Source organism: Ursus maritimus, unplaced genomic scaffold (assembly GCF_017311325.1).
Source record: "Ursus maritimus isolate PB19 unplaced genomic scaffold, ASM1731132v1 scaffold_3, whole genome shotgun sequence".
NCBI lineage: Eukaryota > Metazoa > Chordata > Mammalia > Carnivora > Ursidae > Ursus > Ursus maritimus.
The window spans coordinates 27,174,979-27,195,430 of NW_024425563.1; the positions used below are offsets into that span (position 1 = coordinate 27,174,979).

General features: G+C 34.9%; 1 protein-coding gene across 1 annotated transcript in view; it reads left to right on the top strand.

Annotated features, from left to right (window-relative positions):
* Positions 1-18,377, top strand: part of IQUB (IQ motif and ubiquitin domain containing) — a 45,065-nt gene extending 26,688 nt beyond the window's left edge. Inside the window, exons 8-12 of the mRNA XM_008705900.2 lie at positions 5,385-5,555; positions 8,832-9,008; positions 13,230-13,478; positions 14,194-14,379; positions 18,195-18,377. Coding sequence (XP_008704122.1) covers positions 5,385-5,555; positions 8,832-9,008; positions 13,230-13,478; positions 14,194-14,379; positions 18,195-18,377 — 966 coding nt within the window. The remainder of the gene's footprint in view (positions 1-5,384; positions 5,556-8,831; positions 9,009-13,229; positions 13,479-14,193; positions 14,380-18,194) is intronic.
* The last annotated feature ends 2,075 nt before the right edge of the window (positions 18,378-20,452 follow it).

The window sequence follows — 20,452 nt, forward strand, 5'->3', positions numbered from 1 at the left end:
GTTCAAAGTGGATAAAGTCCCGGCATGTAATATTGACTCTGGAGCCAGTTGATGACCATTGCCCTTTCTCATGAAGTGTCACACTCTACAAAGGTCTTGAAATCTCACCAAAAAAAAGATGAGATGGAGAAATTTTGTTCACAAAAATTTTCATGAGGAAGAAAGATCTGGTCTTTTTGTTTTTTTTGTAAAAACTGTTAAGTTGTTGGGGTAGAAACTGAGACCCTGAAGAATCCTTGAATGTAGGAAGAATTACCAGGAAGATGGAAGTTTTTTAAGTGTTGCTAGAGAGAAGAAGAGAAAGTAGAGTGAGGAGACGGTTGGAAGGCAATGGGGCACAATGTGGCCCTTGTAACTTTTTAGTTATATTACTAAATAAATTAAAAATTAAGGGCAAGATAATTTTTTTGGTAAGAGGAGAGGGAACGAGAGAAATGATTGGGCCATATACTGATTCAGGACAGTGCCCAAGGATGCAAGACCAGAAGACTGAAGGAAGGAGAGAAAAATTAGCCACAAGAACTTGCAGAAATCAGGGGAAAGGCTTTTAGTGAGTCATAGGTTTTAGAATTAGATTTTAAATTCACGGTCACCTCAGCTGATAAGCCAGTTAATCTCACTGGTCCTCGGGCTAAGATTTAGAGGAAATGGGCATTTTAGCTGATACAAGGGGATTTTATCGCAGTTTTGACCAAAATCTTGTTTAGGGCAAGGAAAACACATCCATAGGTTGGAACTGCTTCACTTGAAGCTGATCCTAATCCATTACATAGCTTAATTAGTTTAGTCCTTAAAAATACTGACTAACAGTGACTTTGGCCTACTTTTAACCTGTTATGGTAAATTATAAAATCTTTGTTATTCTACTTAAATTCATTTAAATCACCTTTTTGTATAGGATGCCATACTAAACATCATAGAAAACAATAGAGATATATTTTATAGTCTTTCCTTGGAAATACTTCTACAATATCTATTCCTCTTTAGGCCTGTCTACCTCTCCTCTCCCCCACATCTACCATTGTCTCCAATATTGAAGAGGAGACAGCACTGATTTCATAAAACTTGAAGTAACTTATTATCCTACAGTTTGTGGGGTTTTTTTGGGTTTTTTGTTTTGTTTTTGATTACTAAGAAAAAGTAGCTTATAACTAATCCCTGAAGCTAGACAAGGTCAGAGTTTTTTCAAATGTCGAAACTAACAATCAGAGCCATAATGCAGACTTTAAGATCCACATTTAGCACCATAACATATAGATATATAAAGAAAATATTTACTTTCCTATAATTTGGGAATAACTTTGGAGAATAAAATTTTATGTTTGGTTTTAACTTCATTGTATCTAAATATTATGTGGTTTACTGAACTTATATTTTTAATCTTCTTATCCTGAACATAGAATTTCTCTGAGTAATGAATGATATTATTTCCAATTAGTCCAATCAAGGCATTAAACTAATCAGGGTATTATGGATTCATACTATGCCTTCACTCTCCATAAAAGGCTTAATCTAAAGATTTTTTTGAAGTATTAGTTAAATAATTTGTAATTTTAACACATCAAACATTGACCTCGGCGGCAGGTTATCAAATGTTATAACTCACAAGCTGCCGGAGATGAAAAAAAGCAGGCCAAGAAATTCGAATAAAAAACCATCAGCCAGTTTCTAATGTATCTTGGGTTTTCTTCACCCAAACTGTGTTAAAGAGACAGTTTGAATTTCTGCAGGATATTTTCCCTAGAGTCAAGGCCATTTATTTCTTTGATTCACATACCACTTCTCACAGTCACGGGCTAAAAAACTGCAGTCCTTGTGAGCTCTGTTCATTTAAATGTTTTTTTTCTCCCCCGTACTCTGGTGGCCAACAGCTAATGGGATAGAAAAATGCAACCGATTTTTGCTTCTTTCTGAGCACCATAGTTCACAGGGGTGTCCTCTGTGTGTGAACAAAACCCCTTTGCTGTGTAAAAGAAAAGTTGATCACAATGCAGTAGCTTTTGGGGGGTTAGGGTTATTCTTAATTTGTGCCCTTGGGGACCTAAGTATTAATTTAGGAGGAAGAAAGCCCCCTCTCACAGTGCAGTCATTTCTTCTCTTGTGTGGAAGCCTGCTGCTCTCAAGGTTTTTGTTATCTCTCCACCTTCCCTTCCTTGAAATGTGTCTTCCTGCTGTTCTTCTGTTTCTCTCCTCCGGAGTCTGCCCTGTCTGAATTGTTGGCAGCTTAATGGAATTTATTACGCTCCTTTTTCCGAAGCAATTTAAGAACATGATTGTTGTACATCTCTTATTACAGGCAAAGCATTCAAAGAAAAAAGGAAATAGGGAAGAGAAATAAGCAAAGTTGACGCATTTTCCTGTGTCAGAGTAAAAAAAATATATATATACCTTAAAGCCTGAAATCAAAGAAGCTTAGACTTGAATGAAGACCAACTTATCAGTGTTGGCAGCAATACATCCAAGTATAAAAACAGCTTTGTCAAACAGAATTTTTTTTATATCTTTTAGTGCTAACTAGGGAAATTCAAACTTCAAATCTAGGATTCTTTGATTATATCACTGTGGCTAATTCCTGGTTATTCTTCAGGTTTCATCTTAGACATGATTTTCTATTCACCAAGTAATTGCTTCATAGCAACCTGTGGTTAGTTACCTACTTACTTGCAATCATCAAGCATAATCACCCTTTATTTTAATTACTTATGTTCTTATCTTTACATATTGTTAGATTTGAGGGTTCTTAAAATCAGTATAGTATTTTATTTACACTGCCTAGTACACTGACTAATAATATATAGTAAACACAACAAATATTTGTTGGATGAATGAATGAGTATGGTAGGTCCAATCAGATATACAGAACTGTGAGAAATTTATTACTCAGACAGTCTTTCAGGAGAAATAAAATTAACAAACAAGATAACTATAGAACAATTTGGATTTAAATTTCATTGCCCTGAGTGATTGAAACAGAGACACTTCATACGTGTGTGTGTGTGTGTGTGTGTGTGTGTTTACAAGTACAATAACGCTTCAGATACTAGCAATTTCATTAGTTCAAAACATAGTAGTTAAGAATTTTTATGGAAAAGGTAGGGTTTGAGTTAAAAATTGGAGGGTGGGAAAGATTTGGATGTTGAATATATTTGAAAAAAAATCCAAGATATTACCATATCATACTATATTAGATGGGGCTAAAAACTTGGAGGGGAGGTGGAGTTAAATCAGTCTATCAGCTAAAATACAATTTAGTAGATGAACTAGGCATATCATTAGAAGGTAATTATACTTGGATTTTTACAAATGAAGTAAGTTACCACCTGCAGAGCAAAAGGTATTGTCCACATTACTGGAAGAAAGGAAATTGCATTTAATAGAACCACCCTAAAGAAAATTGCATGGAAAGATTAAGATACTAGTTAGACTTTAAAATATCACAGTATGAAACTTAGCCCAAGATTGCTTATTCCTTAAAACTTTTAAAAGAATCTTTGAAACAAACATTAAACTTTAGTAAAACTCTGAGGCCTACCCCAAACAAGGCTGTATCTATTTAAAAAAAAACATATATATATATATATATATATATTTCTAAGTGACAATAATTAAATGACAAAATATTTTCTTTTAAGATTTTATTTATTTAGTTAGAAAGCCACAAAGAGAGAGAGCTCACACACGAGCAGGTGGAGGGGCAGAGGAAGAGAGAGAAGCAGACTCCCTGCTGACGAGGGTCTCCAGAGGCTTGATCCAAGAACCCCAGGATCACGACCTGGGCTGAAGGCAGATACTTAACTGACTGAGCCACCCAGGCACCCCTACAAGATATTTTCTTATTGAGCTATTTCCCTTTTATAATCCTTAATAAATTTTAGTTAATTCTATCAGTCTGCTAAGTAGCAGTACATTATTTAATATTAGATTTATGCCTCAAGAATATAAATTAATTATAGGGTTGCAACCTCTCATTTGCTGAATTAAAACTAGAACTGAGAATCTAAAGTTTCTGATGAAAATTCCTAGCTCTGAACAGCACTTATTTTGGCTTTGATCAGAAAATGCTGCCATTACTTTGAAAACATATCAAATATAGTTGTTTTTAGATGGTACTTTTCAGTTTTCAATGTAATTTAGCTAATATGAAATGTAAAAAAATTTAAAAGTAATTTAAGCTGCAACTAAAAATTCCTCATGATCCTGTCATTCTCAATATAGCCTTATATTATTTTTCTATTTGGCTAGTCTGCATTCCTGATGATTTGTTCCCATAAATGGGCTTCTCTTTAAACTTTAAATTATATCAAATCTAAGATTTAAATGGCTGCAAGTATGGCATAAATTGGACTGCAGGTCTCCAAAGCAATTACCATTCAGCCTATAAAAAATCCAGCATTTGGACAGTTAATAAGTCGTGATCAAAATAGCCTTGTTTCTGATAAATTAAAATCAGGAAAGAAATTGAGCAGCTGTATACCATAAAGAAGAAGAGAAAATAGTGAGTTTTCACTGTGACATTTCTAGGTGAATGCATCTTTTCTTAAATTCTCGGTGAGAGGGAACAGGAGCAGTGTCAAACAGAGACTTAATCTTCATAAACATCCTAGTGGTGTCTCTGGTGTCTCACTCCACACTCCATCTCCTGAATTCTTAGTCCAGGAGTCTGCAGATGAGCTTCAGGGGAAGTGAATGCCTTTTCTAACTCTCAGTTCATGGGGTGGCCTAGGTTAGGAGGCACCAAGCCAGATTTGGAAATAGGGAGTGAGAATCGTAGCCGTCATCAGGAGGCAGGGGCCACAGCCCTGCTAAGATAGCTAAATATAACCGTTTGACTATGGACATCTGCTTTGTGAGGAACTGTGAACTTGTTAGAGTTATGTTTATCGGAAACAAAACTGTAACTTACAGAGTCCCATTTTGTAGTATCTGTAGGTCTAATGCATTGAGAATTGTGACCATTGCTCCACAGAAGTTGTCTTCAATTGGCAAAGCATGATCAATATACAGTTCTATAAATCAATATAATTGAACCAAGCAGATCATTTTTTTAAACATTCCAAATAGCATGCCTTTTCCCAAAGGGTGATGAGTTACTCCATATACCCATTAAGCCATTCAACATACTAATTAATTAGTACAAACTAGTAGCAAATTCTGAATTCTGTAGAAATATTTGCACTTCCACAGACTAAATAGCTCTTTTATTTTTTTTTTCCTAAAATGTTTTACTTTCCCATGGTCTACAAATTCTTCAATTAATTTCCTCAAGTTTTAGTGGTACTTTTATTCATAAAGTACATGATACTAAGTTAGCTTTTAGTAGAAGTAACAAAATTATTTTTAACCTTTAATTAACTGATAATTATAAACATAATGTTATTTTCAAGTGTTCAGCTCCAAAGGTATGGAGAACATTTAGTGGCAAAATAATTGAGATGGATACACCGTTCACCATCAGAGCCAGAGAGCTGCAGAGCATCTATAAATGCATTATGCTGAAAAACATCTCTCAAGATGAAAGGCTGGATGTACTCCTAACACTTAAACATACTGTGAAGGTACATTAACTTTCTCTTAGTTTTGAAGTATCACTATCAATTAAAAAAATGAATACTAAAATAAACTGTTTTGTATTAATTATAAAGATGATTAATCAATGTTTATACATATGAATTTATTTTGTCAACAAGCTATATTGTTTTGGTATAATTTGGGGAGGATGTGGTTTATGTATTCATATTTATCTAAAAATTCTCAAACTATATGTTATGATACATAATAAATGTAAATATAGCACAATAAATACTCTAAGCATAACTATACCCATCTCTGTGCAATGGATGCAAATATATGGCATGGGATTAATACTCAGTTCAATAAAGCAGCGATGTCTATATATTTTGGCACTTTTCAGTGAAAATTTTATTTTTAGCAGTTAAAACAGCATTAGAGTATTTTAATTTTTTTCTCTTTACTTAATGATTTAAGACACTTTAAATAGTTGAATAAATGGTTCTTGTTGGGAGGTAAGTCTCCATAGATCGCTTGTGTTTCTCCCCATCTTTTTTTTCTTTTTAAAAGATTTTATTAATTTATTTGAGAGAGAGAGAGAGAGCAGGAGTGGAGGGAAGCAGCAGAGGGAGAGGGAGAAGCAGACTCCCCAATGCAGGACCCCATCCCAGGATGCTGGGATCATGACCTGAGTTGAAGACAGACACTTAACCTACTGAGCCACCCAGGCGCCCCCATTTCTCCTCATCTTGAGAACAGAAGCATTGACTCAATTAGGCATTGACTGCCTTTGTCCTGGATTACCTTTTTAAACATGTTTGTGTAGTGACTAACATTGGAAGATAGAGATAGTTAGGAAAAAAGGGAGAAGCAGTAGGTCCAGAAGTCAGAAATGAGCATGATATCTATGGTGGGCAGTAAAAAAGTCAGACTAGGAAAAAGAGAGTACAGGTAGGGAATACAGTAGAAATCCTCCTAACTGACATATTTAGGAACGTAAGCTGGTTAATAACAATAACAATAATAATAATAATAATAAAAAGAAAACCAAACCAAAGGATAGGCTTACAAAAATAAATTGTGTTTATCTTAAACAATATGTTTAACTTAATATATCTATGTGTACATTTATTTAACAATATTTTAATGGAGGATTAAGGCCTTTTTAAGCATGACTCAAATTCTGTATCTATTCATTATGGCTGTATAATCTTAGATAAGTTATTTAATATTTCTGAAAATCAGTTTCATCATTTGTAAAATTAGCTGCTTGGAGGATATAAATATATGTGTGTATATATATGTATGTATATATCTATTTATAAAATATAAATAAATATAATCTATATATCTCAGTGCTTACATATAGGGAGCCCTCAATGAATAATACATATTACTTTGATGACAATTACTAACAGAGACCAGGGAATCTTAAACCTGAGTACACATTAGAATCATCTGGAGAGCTGGAAAGAGAGAGCAAGATTTACAGAGACAGAGAAAGAGATTGAAAGAGAGAGAATATGAAAATAAATGAATAAGGGATGATATCTAAGCCCCATTTCAGAGAAGTTAAATTAGTTCCTCAAGTGTGAGGGCAATGTTAAAACCTTTAAAAGTCTCCCCCAGGTCATTCTAATATGCCTTCAGAGTCAAGGACCCCTCATATAGACTCTTGAGTTAGCTTTATCAAGTATGTATTAAAAAGTACAGGGGGTGCCTGGGTGGCTCAGTCGTTAAGCGTCTGCCTTCAGCTTAGGGTGTGATCCCAGAGTCCTGGGATCGAGCCCCACATCAGGTTCATCCGCTGGAAGCCTGCTTCTTCCACTCCCACTCCCCCTGCTTGTGTTCCCTCTCTCGCTGGCTGTCTCTCTCTGTCAAATAAATAAATCTTTTAAAAAATAAAAATAAAAAAAAATAAAAAGTACAGGAGAACATATTTTACAGTTACACTTGACTTCACGTTCTGACTCCTTCATTCAAACTATGTTTCTTTTAATCCTCTCTTGAGCAGTTGGAGCAACTTATTTCTATTTTACTACCTATAAATCCTACCTTAATCACTTAACTCTTACTTAGGACTTTTTATTCAACCACACTCATTTCTGTCACTTTATTAAAAAATTATTGTGAATTATACAAATTTGCAGAAAAAATGTGTAAAATATACACATATGTATACAGTTTAACAAATATGAAGTTACCAACCATGTAACCTGTCTCGACCCTGGAGCAGGACGTTGCCAACATTGCGAGTACCCCTTTCTCTTTGTAATCCCAGTTCACCCACTCATCCCCTAGAATGTTGGCTTTCTTTTTTTTTTTTAATAATAATTTGTTATTATGTTATGTTAGTTACCATACAGTACATCCCTAGTTTTTGATGTAAAGTTCCATGATTCATTACTTGCATATAACACCCAATGCACCGTGCAGTACGTGCCCTCCTTAATACCCAAGGGGAGGAGGGTGTAGGATTAGAATGTTGACTTTCACAGTAGTCATTTCCTTGATTTTTTTTAATAGTTTTACCACCTATATATGTATGTATATATATACAAATATATATACATATATATCTTTAAATAATATAGTTTAGTGTTGCTTATTTTTGGATTTTATTTAAATGGAATGATACTATATTATCTTGTGCCTTGCTGCTTTTGCTCAACAACATTAATTTGTAAGATATAAGCTTGTTATTGTATATAGCTGTAGTTTATTCATTTCCATACATTTGATATTCCATCAGTATATGTCTTTTATGAGTAGGCCATCCCTTATTTATGTCATCAATTTATTTGTGAATATTTGGTTGTTTCTAATTTTAAACTATTGTGAACAATGATTCTATATGCACATTTCTCTAAAGCACTCTAAAGAGTGGAATTGGTGGATTGTAGATTAAGCATATCTGAAACTCTACTAGACAATGTCAAGTTTTTTTTCCCAAATTAGTTGCACCAGTTTATACTCCTGCCAGTTTCTTTTGAAATTTCTTTCTTTTGGAATATAGTTTTCAGCTTGGTGGTAATTTCAAAAACTAACTTAGTGACTTTAAAATTCTATACTGGGGTCGCCTGGGTGGCTCAGTTGTTAAGCGTCTGCCTTCGGCTCAGGGCCTGATCCCAGGGTCCTGGGATTGAGCCCTGCATTGGGCTCCCTGCTCCGCTGGGAGCCTGCTTCTTCCTCTCCCCCTGCTTGTGTTTCCTCTCTCGCTGGCTGGCTGTCTCTCTGCCAAATAAATAAATAAAATCTTTTTTAAAAAATAAAAATAACAGTAAATAAAAATTCTATAGTGAATATGTTTGTGTTTTGTATAGGAACATGAATGTAAACTGACTCAGGAAATTCTAGAATTGATTGACAGAGAGGTGGACCTTATGATGAGAGGAGTCAAACATCATAATCTTGAAGGACTCAGAAAAAGAATTGCAACACTCTTTTTTCATTACATCAAAACACCTCTGTTTAATCCAGAAGTTGCAAGACATCTTAAGGTACTCTACTTTTTTTCCTGTATTTTTTTCTCAGAATTCTGAGATATGCCATAGTAAATTGAAGTACATTCAAATTTTGTTTTAATGCTTTACTCGGGGTCCATGTGGAAGACCATCTTGTTGGTGAAATCTCTTTTAAATGATTGTTTTTTATGTCAATAAATTAAACTTAGTCCTTTAACTTCTTCTGTGTCTATATTTTTAAGTTTGAATTCCTCCCTACTCTCTGAACCAAACTGAATATTGTACTGTGCAATCCTGATCTCTCACACTATCATGCTTTTGAACATACTATTACTTCCACCTGGAATGCTGTCCCCTATTTCATTCAGCCAACTCTTGTTCATTTTCTGACACTTAATTCACAGGTCCCCTCCTTCATGAGGCCTCAGAGAGAGTTAAACTTACTTTCTTTCTCTTTCTTTCTTTCTTTCTTTCTTTCTTTCTTTCTTTCTTTCTCTTTTCTTTTCTTTCTTTCTTTCTTTCTTTCTTTCTTTCTTTCTTTCTTTCTGTTTTTTTTTAAAGATTTTATTTATTTATTTGACAGAGAGAGAGGCAACGAGAGAGGGAACACAAGCAGGGGGAGTGGGTGAGGGAGAAGCAGGCTTCCCGCCGAGCAGGGAGCCCAATGCGGGGCTCGATCCCAGAACGCTGGGATCATGACCTGAGCCGAAGGCAGACACTTAATGACTGAGCCACCCAGGTGCCCTAAACTTTTCATGTCTGAGATTCTACATGTGCCTTGTTTGTGTTCCCTTATAATATTGCTTAGTCATAGTTATTACTAAACAGATCTGTGTAGATATCCTGAGCGAACTTCAAATGTAACATGTATTTGAATTAAACTACCTTTTCCAATTCCAACATGCTTAGGCTTCTATGAGGATTTTGCTGTCTAGAGCAAAGAAAAATACCTTATTACCTTCTCACTGTCCAAAACTATTTAAAGCAGTTTTAGTAAAGTTTAGAAAGGAGTGGTTTACTAAAGAATTCTAGTGTTTATTCTAATGATTATATTTAGGGTTATAATTTATTACAAAACTGGTTAAACATCTATTTTGCTTTTTTGATATAAAATCTCCATATTTAGTCAAAACTTTTAGAAAAATAAAATTAATTTTTATATTTTCTTTTTTAATGGATTTTTATTTTTTATTTTATTTTTATTATTCCTTAAAGATTTATTTATTTATTTTTAGAGAGAGAGAGAGAGACAACATGTGCAAGCAGGGAGAGAAGTAGAGGGAGACGGAGAGAGAGAATCCCAAGCAGACTCCCCACTGAGCCCAGAGCTTGATTTGGGGCTCCATCTTTCGACCCTGAGATCAGGACCTGAGCAGAAACCAAGAGTCAGATGCTCAACTGACTGAGCCACCCAGGTGCCCCTTTAATGGATTTTTAAAACTTAATTGTATTGCAAGAGAATATAACAAAAAGTCAGGGTGCCCAGCTGGCTCAGTCTGTAGAACATGCAACTTTTGATCTCAGGTTTGTAAGTTTGAGCTCCACGTTGGGTGTAGAGATTACTTAAAAATAAAGTCTTAAAATATATATATATAACAAAACTCCAAGAGAAAAGTTGCCTATTTTATTATTTCATATTCAAATTAGTGTTTTATTTGCCCAAGCTGCGTTCTAGTCCTCTACATACTTAACTCAGCTTTTATGTTTGCAGTAATGGAATTTAATATTCTACACATTCACATAACATACCATCTTATTCTGTTTTTAAATTTACCTTTGGTAAAATTGACTGTCTGGGGGTCTGTTTTGACAAATGCAGTCACATAATCAATAGCACACTCAAGATAAAAAATAGTTTTGCCTCCTTCCCCCAAGTTCCCTCATGCTGCCACTTTGTAATCAGCACTTGCCCGGCTCCCTGACCCTTGACGAACACGGGTCTGCATTTTATATCTACGATTACACCTAATCCAGTGTGTCATATAAAAGGAATCCTACTATATGTAGCTTTATGAGAACTGGCTTCCTTCATTTAGCATATTGCATTTGATATTTACCCGTTTTTGAGTATATTGTTAATTTGTTGTTATAACTGAGTAATATTTTTGTTGTCTGCATGTGTTGTCTGCATATACCAGAGCTTGCTTAGCCGTTCACAGTTATAGACATTGGATTGTTTGTTAGTTTTGGGCTTTTGTGAGTAAAATCACTACAAACACTTGATTGTGAGTTTTTGTGTAAAATGATTGTTTTGGGCTAAATACCTAGGAAGTGGGATTTTTGAGTCATCTGATAAATGCATATTTACCTTTATAAGAGATGGCCAAACTTTCTTTCCACACTGGCTGTACCGTGTTTCGTCCCCATCTGTAATGTGTGAGAGTTCTAGTTGTTCTGCATCCTTGTCAGCAGCTGGTATTGCCAGTCTCTCTTTTAATTTTGGAATTCTAATAAGTGTGTAGTAGTATCCTGTTATGTTTCAATCTGTGATTTCCTAATGAATATAGTATTAGATATCTTTTCATGCATCTTTTTTTGCCATCCATATAACTTTTTGGTGAAGTATCTGCACATATCTTTTGCCACCACCCCCTTTCTTAAAATTGAGTTATTTTCTCATTACCAAGTTTTGAAAATTCCTTATGTATTTTATATGTAAGTTCTTTGTAAGATATATGATTTGTAAATATTTTCCCTCAGTCTGTAGCTTGTCTTCTCATTCTCTTAATAGTATCTTTAACATGGCAGATGTTTTTTTTTATTTCAATGAAGTTGAATTTATTCATTTTTAAAATGGATCATACTTTTGGTGTTTATTTTGTACTTAAGAAATCCTTTTGGAAGAATTAATATTGTTAAAATGTTCATACTACCCAAAGTGATCTATAGATTCCATGCAATCCCTGTCAAAATTCCAATGATATTTTTCACAGAGATGGAAAAAAAATCCTAAAATGTGTATGGAACCACAAAAGTGGTAAACCTCTTGTGTAGCCAAAGCAATCTCGAGAAAGAAGAACAAAGCTGGAGGCGTCATGCTTCCTGATTTCAAACTATATTCCAAAGCTGTGTAGTTCACACAGTATGGTACTAGCACAAAACAGACACTTAGATCAATGCCACAAAACAGAAAGCCCAGAAACAAACCCACAAAAGGATTTCTAAGGATCATTTGTTTACTAAATGATATTGAAAAAACTGGATAGCCTCATGCAAAAAAATCAACCTTTATCTTACACCACATACAAAAGCAACTCAAAATAGGTTAAAGATTTAAATAGAAGACCTGAAACTATAATGCTATTAAAAGGAAATATAAGGAAAATCTTGTTGACATTGACCTTAGCAATAATTTTTTGGTCATGATTTCTAAAGCAAAGGTGACAGAAGCAAAAATAGACAAATGGGATTGTATCAAACGGAAAACCTGCACAGAGAGGAAACAATCAACAAAATGAAAGGCAGTCTACAGAATGGGAAAAAATATTTGCAAACCATATATCTGATGAGTTAATATCCAAAAAAAGGAACTTATGCAACTCAATAGCAAAATAATTTTAACCCAATTAAAAATGGGCAAAGACCTCAATAGACATTTTCTCAAAGAAGACATACAAATGGCCAACATGTACACGAAAAAGTGCTCCACATCACTAATCATGGGGGGAATGCAAATCAGAATGGCAATGAGATATCCTCTTATACCTGTCAGAATGGCTAGTATCAAAAAGACAAGAAATAACAAGTGTTGGCAAGGACAGGGAGGAAAAGGAACCCTCGTGTTCTGTTCTCTGAAATTTAAATTGGTACAGCCATTACAGAAAACAGTATGGAATTTCCTCAAAAAATTAAAAATAGAACCACTACATGATGCAGAGTTTCAGGTTTTGAATATCGATCATTGCGCCACCCCAAATTTAGTGTTAAGATTAATGAAAAGAGAAAAACACTTTGTTTAGTGAGCTTTTATTTACACATGAATCTAGCCTGTAAGATGAATGTAGTGTGACACCAAAAATCTAAATTCTTTTTAAAAATAATAGAGATTTCTTAACACTTTGGCAGGATAAATGAATATTACTTGAAATTTAAATTTTGTGTAGAATAGGAAGTTAAGAGAAAATAGGACTTTAAAAATTAACTAACTTTTTATCTCATTCTAAGATAAGTTAGCCCTCAGTGCTTCTGTTGGTTAGTATTTGGCCTGACTTTTATAACTTCCTTCCTTTCTTTTTGTTTTTGTTTTTTACTATTTAGGTCCCTCAAGACCCATTGAAGTTTTATAAGAAGATTTACTTTTGCCACGGTTGCCAGCTCTATTTGCCTTCCACAGAGTTTGCCGTCTCATCCACCTCACACCGCATATACCGGTGTCGTCACTGTATTAACCTTGACAATGAGACTCGACAACGAGAATCATTTTTGAAGTACAAATGTTTACTTCAACGGCTCTACTATTCAGAAGCTGATTATGAAGATGATTCCAAAATTGCTTTCCTAATGCAGGTATGATCAGGAAGGGTTGCCAATCGTGGATGAAATTTGTTCACTGATTTACAGAAAAGATTCCTGCCTTCCCGTAAAAACATTTTAAAATAATGGTTCTTTTGTGTATGCTTATACTTTGTGAAGCTTGCCCCTCTGGCAATTCTAAGTCTATGCAGACCTCGTGATAAAAAACCATTTCAAGAGTTTTAGCTACTATGGTTTAGATTTTAAAAAAGTTTTTAAACAGTTACTTCATTTCCCCCATTTTCCTTCTTTTTTCATTAAAACAGCGAAGTCTTTTTAATAACACTAAGCAAATTGCTTAATCTTTATGAAATGTCAATTTCTTCATTTGTAAAGTGGAAATAAAATGACTTACAATAACTGTGAGGACAAGGGTTAGGTAAGGATAAGGATAGTGGCAAATATATTTCGAAAAGCACTGAATACCATATATGTGTAAGGTAAAATTAACATACTGGAAGAAATATATGCAGCTTTCTCTGGGTTAAAGATACAGTCATGACTGTGAAACTGATAATGTAGCTTGGGCAGAGTGAGCAGAGATTTGGTGAAAAATAAGAAGCTATAAGAAGCACTGAAAACGTCATGAATAATGTTTCTCTTTTAAAAATACACTCAATATGATTATTTCCTCAAGTAATAGAATAATCTTGAAGAAATGTTATGTTTAGAAGAAAACATTATTTTTCACACTTGTTTTGACATGCAGCTCCAAGATATTCAGTACCTGGTAGAGAACATCTGGGCATCCCAGTCAGTGCTCAGTGCCTGGAAGGATCTCAATGATCTGGTCATGGTCAGGTGGGATAAGTCCTTGGAATGGTCCCCCTGGAACTGCATTCTTCTGACCAAAGATGAAGGCGTTGCTCATCTCAAGCTAACAAGTATTGAAGAGGTAAGAAAGTAGAACTTTATCTGAGGAATTAATTTAATCATTGAAAATATTAGAGGATAACTTGACTGCCTTTTACTACATTTGTCATGCATAATTTACATACTTCCATTGGATTAAGAAACAGACGATGAACAACAGTAACAAAATGTGTGGATGGTATGTATGGCTGAGATTAAAATTAAAAGGAAGCTAAGGCACAGAAAAGGACAAGATAAGAGCTCTGGACATCTTACAAGTATCTAAACTTGATACCCCTCTCTGCTAATAATAGCAAGTTCAAGTATGTCATTTCACGGTAAATTACATGAGAGCGGGGATTTTATTTAGCTTATTCATGTCTATAGCTCTAATAAGCTACACCAGTGCCTGTCACAGACTAGGGGTTTAGTAAATATTTGTTGAATGAATAAATGAAATACCAGATGGATATTATATAACCGAGAATCTGCCCTTCTTTGATTAGCCATCATGAGTCTGCCTAAAAAGCACACTAAACTCTCACATTTTGTTCATAATCTTGTGCTCTAATTGGCAGTCATACTGATGGGGTATGGTTCTGAGGCTCCATTTTTCCTTTTCTCCCAACTGACCAGGAGTGGGGAAAGCACTGTAAAAATTCAATACCATTTAATTTTAGTAACTTACAAGATGCAATCTGTAAAACATTTTGATGAGCAGAATTGAGTTCATCAGAGAGCTTCAGTTACACTATGCACACCTCGGATCCCAACCGCTGATACTGATTCTCTGTCTTCTATTGATTAAATTTCTATACTATTAATTTCATGCAAAATGTCAGTTAAGAGAAAATAAAGAAATGACCAGATTTAATAGTTATTTTGAATGGTGCTGTGCCCTGCTTGTGTTGTTACTGGGGAGAGAGAAAGTATGAAGGGGAGAAACTAGTTAAATTTTCAGCTTTTTTTTTTAATAGTTTTCCAGCAGAAGCCAGGTTAAGAAAAATTTCACTCTAGAGATTGAAAGAAAGAGCAGCATGAAACTAAAACTGTGTTAAATATTATATTTAGAACTAAACTGCTTCATAAATATTTAATCACTGGAAGCATAGCCAACACTATAATATTATTTCATCTAGGACCCATAGTGGGATTGAAGTTCATTCCCAAAGCTGATATTCTACTGCTTCAATTAATCCACACACTCCCTTTGTGTATTTAATCAAATTACTACAGTACCAAATTAAATGTTGTATTCACACGCATTTCTAATTTCAGGATGCCGATCTTACTGAATTTCTATAGGTTCATATAGGCTAAGGTTCTCAACCAGACAAACAAACAAAAAAATTGCCTTTTTGTGGTTCTGGCCTATTGTAATCTGTTAAGTATTAATAGTCAGCCTTGTTAAAGAATAGTTTATGTCTTGCCACAAGTTAAAACATTTCTAAAATTTCCTTAATGCACAGAGATATTTGCTTTCTCAGTAAGTAAAAAAATGCTCAAAATTTAAAATAATTTTGGCTCCCTGAAATCATGACACAAGTTATAGGAAAAGCCTGGAGAAAGACTTCTGTTCTCTGAACTGTAAATGAGGCAGAACAGTTTCCCGTGGTGTGCACGTTGGTCAAAGTAGGAACAATAGAGAATTTAAAGTCAGGAGACCTGACCCAGCATTTCCCCATTTCTGTAACTAATAATCTATAGGACATAGAGACCTGCCTTCTCTGTCATAAATTTTTAAGAAGGTTAGCTAAAAGCATGCCATCAGTGGAGAGGATCAGAGCAGCCCTGGTTGAATTCTGGCTCTATCACTTAGGAGCTGGGAGAAGTTGAGCAAATTGCTGATGTTTCAGTGCCCTAGTTTTCTCATCTGTAAAAAGGGGATAAGAAGAGGATGATATATATTCGACATCTTTAGAAGTTGCTTATTGTTCCTTTGCTTGTACGTACCATAATATGCTTTTCTTACTTGTAATACTCACTTTTTTGTTCTATAAAGTTGCTTTGAAAACCTATAAAGTTCTTTTTTTTTTTTTTATAATTTTTTATTATATTATGTTAGCCACCATACAGTACATCCCCGGTTGAAAACCTATAAAGTTCTATACATATGTAATTTAATGTTGCATAACAGGAATGTATTGGTTTTCTTAATGAAGTAGGGACTAAGAAGTGGTAGAACACAGATTAGTGCAAAGGATGAGTACTTTGCCCTGGTATATGTGTCTGTAGAGAGGAGACTTAAAAATACGCCCAGTAGACTCCTACCAGGTACTCTCTGCCGGAGTACTGTATGCTCTGGCTCCTCTTCTCCAGGCTTTCTTTACCTTTGTTTTGACACGATGGAAGGATCTTTAGTGAAGGATGTCTTACTTTTAGAAAACAAATTTTAGGAGGAGGTACAAGTTGTATTTGTGATTTGGTTGAAAAGAAGGGTCGATTAAGATTAATAAAGGAAATAGATGGTACTTATTAATTCAACCAGAATTTTCTTTTGAATGTGCCACATACTGTGCTATGTGCTTGGAGAAAAACAAGGATGTGTAAAGGACGCAGTTCTTCATTGTTTCAGTTGTATTCAAGTTTGGTTGCAAATAACAGACTAAGCAATTGATAATCACTTAATCAAATGTGAAGTTAGTTTCCATCAAGCAAGAAGTCCAGAGGTTGGCAGTCTGGGGTCTGGATGGTGGCTCCACAATGTTCACAGAAACCCAGGCCCTCTAACTTTTTCTTCAGCTGTATTTAACATTTGACTTTCATTCTCATGCTTGTGGACTCTTAGGGATAAAATAGCTACATCATCTCCTGCATTCTCTTAAAAAGCTCTCTTGTATGCTTTGTCCAATGGCTTCTGTTATATATATCCATGTATGTTTATATATGTGTGTGTGTGTGTATATGTATATATATATATATATGTATGTATGTATGTATGTATAATGGCCTGAAACTTCTCACATGCCCACCCCTAGCTAGAATAAAGGCTGGGAAAGCTGAGGATATCACAAAATACAAAATCAGGCCTCTAAATACCAGTGGAAGAGAGAGTGAGACTGCCACTCTCATTAGAAAACAGATAGTCTTACACAGTGGCAGTGCTACATAACAGAAAAAGTTCAAAGTACTATTCTAGCTGTGGAGAGAGAAGAAGCCTAAACGTTAATTAAGAATAAAAGTAGAAAGGTACAGAGGCTTGATAAAGGCAGAAAGGTTTTTTTTCTATTTAGAAGATAGAAAATGGACTCATGAGGTGGGAATCTAAGGTGGTAAAAAGGGGAGCAAAGAGAGGTTTATACTGTCAGAATACCATTGCGATCTTTGTTTTGGACACTGGAGACGAGAGATAAGTGCCAATTTTAGAAAAAAATAACTCAGTCAAAAGTCAGTAATTGTATCAGTGTTGAAGTAGATTTAAAGAGAGAACCAAGGTGACAAGATCATTCATTCAAAAATACTGATTTTTGGTGGTGTTGAGAGACCCTTACATGAAAAAAACCTAGTTTGAACCTTCAAGGAGTATTCCTTATACTGGAGAGATCCTCAAGCAGATAGTGAAATTGAAGGAAGAATGAACTAAATAATACAACTAAAATACATAATAGTACTTGCAAGTAAGGAAGAAGGAGGGATTAGTTTGGGCTCAGAGGTCAGGGGGAGAGTCAGGAGAGGCCTCAAGTTTAGAGCGTCATCAGAGGTGAGCCCTGAAAGATGATAGGCAAAGTAGGAAGCAATGTTCTCTGGGCCGAGAGAACAGATAAGCAAAGGCACTGAGATATGAAAGTGTTTTTATTTTTTTGCTTGGCAAAATGTATCTGTGACATTTAACAGAATTTGATTTTCTTTTCTTTTCAGGGATATGAACCCTTGTTTATTCACAAGATCAAACACAAACATATCCTGGCTAAGAACTATTTTTCTCAAATTCCAGTGCTGGCTTCATTTATACTTGATGATGGTGAAATAGATGAGATCAGAAAGAAATATCATTCAGAAACAGCTCCTAAGATTATAGTGTCCCAGAGGCCTAGTCCCTAGAAGATCCAGGAGTATTTGATGATCAGCATTTCTGTCCACTGCTAATAGAGGAATACAGAGGCTACCCAATACGGAAATAGAATTTTATCTTTTTATTGATTTTAATTGTTTTTGTTTCTCATAGTATCATAAGTTGTATGAAGACAAAACATCCCTAGAAATGCTTTATTATTAGATGTTTAGTGAAAATCGAAATACAGTTTTGTTCCTGAAATTAATATTTTAAGATAAATAGAACATTTTTATTTTTCATATTTTCACATTAAAATTTTTAAAAATTTCAAGTGCACTTATAAAACCAACAAACAAATGCTAGGGTTAACTTTCAACTCAAGTAATTTATTTTAGGTTAAATGTAGTTGTAGAATAGTCAATATATCTTAAAAATCTTTACAGGTAGGATAAAAGATGCTATGTTTTAATACAGCAATTTGAATCTTCACTTTTTATTTTCTACTTTTACCTTCGATCCATCCTAAAAGCCCAGTAAAACAACTGGAATTATTTATAAACAAACAAACAAATGCATTCCATTCTTGAAAACAAGGTAAACAGTAGAACTATCTTTTTTCCCATGGGAGGAAAACTCCCTGTGGGGCAATGATGACATTCTGGAGTAAGGATAAACTTTGTTAAGTAAACTGTAACAGCTCCATCCCCAATAAGCCAAAGGAATAACCTTGACCACATGCATGTCAGAGACCTACAGTGATGAACAGGGTGTGTGTATCAGTCTTAATAGGAAATTGATGGCACACTCAAAATAGGAAAGTTCAAGGAGGGTATATTTACAAAGGGACTTATCAAGTGTGGGCAGTATTTAGGAAAACTAAAGGAATAGTGCAGGAACTCAGGGCCAATATGAGATAAGCTGTCTTGACCCCTAGTCTTAAATGAACGTGCAGAGGGAGAGGTCTGAGAATGCTCAGTGTAAAGATGATAACTGAGAGGATCAGAAACCAATTGTTATGGGATAGTCAACCCTAGGTGGTCTCATAAACTGGAGAAATAAGTACTCTGATTTCACGCTTCTCCCTTCCTCCAGTCTTCTGCTTGTGTTTCCCATTTGTAGAACCCAGAAGGAAACCAGGAGAAATAGAATTCTGTTGGCATAATTCATGCAGTTTCAGGGCAAAGAGTGGAGTAGGTAATGGGGATAGTGGATCTGGATGGCTACATAGAAGATATCTTGCTAGAAAAAGAATTTAAAGTGAAGCTCTATAACTCAAATAGCAGTATTTCACACACACACACACACACACACACACACACACACACACACACAACATAATTTGAGAGAGAGAGAGAAAGAGAATGGGGTGAGGGGAGAATTTTTCTCCTAATTCCAATCAGTAGTTAATGAGCTGTTCTCTTCAGTTTAGTGCTCAGGGAATTCAATCTAAATATTATTATTTGTTCTACATAAATATTTGCCAATATTTCAGCAACATATTTTCTAGGACATCTAAAAAAAATTTTTTTTTTTATTTAGCAAAAGCATGGCGCATGGTGATTGTTTTTAAGGAAATAAACATCAAGGAGGGAAGTGCTATAAATGATGTTATTTTCAGGTTTCTGTGGACAATTCAGACATTCCGGGAAATTTCTAAATGGTAAAAATTACAGATGGGATTAGATTGGGAACCATTCTGATTGATAATAAACAGGTAATAATTTAACTCAGACAACAGTAGGTTTACAGTGGTGTAAATGACCAGATTTTCACAAGACAGTGTATGAGAATGTCCCATCTTAGAGAAGGAAGGGCTGGGGAGGCAAGCATCAAGGGAGAAATATTCAGATAGAGGCAAATAAGGGTCTTTGGGAATTCCACTATTTACCCTAGGGATGAAGCTACTGACTAGATAGCATTTGCTCCTAGTATGAAGATCTGTGGAATACAGCCGAGAGGGAGAGATCAGCTAGAGCGAGTGAATTCATATAGGGAAAGGGGCAGTACCTACAGGGCTGGCAGAATACCCACTAAGGGGGAAAAACAGCTCAACAGCACAGACTTTCCCCAATATTCTGCTAAACGCTTTTCAATTCTTCTGGAACTATAGTTTTCAATTTAG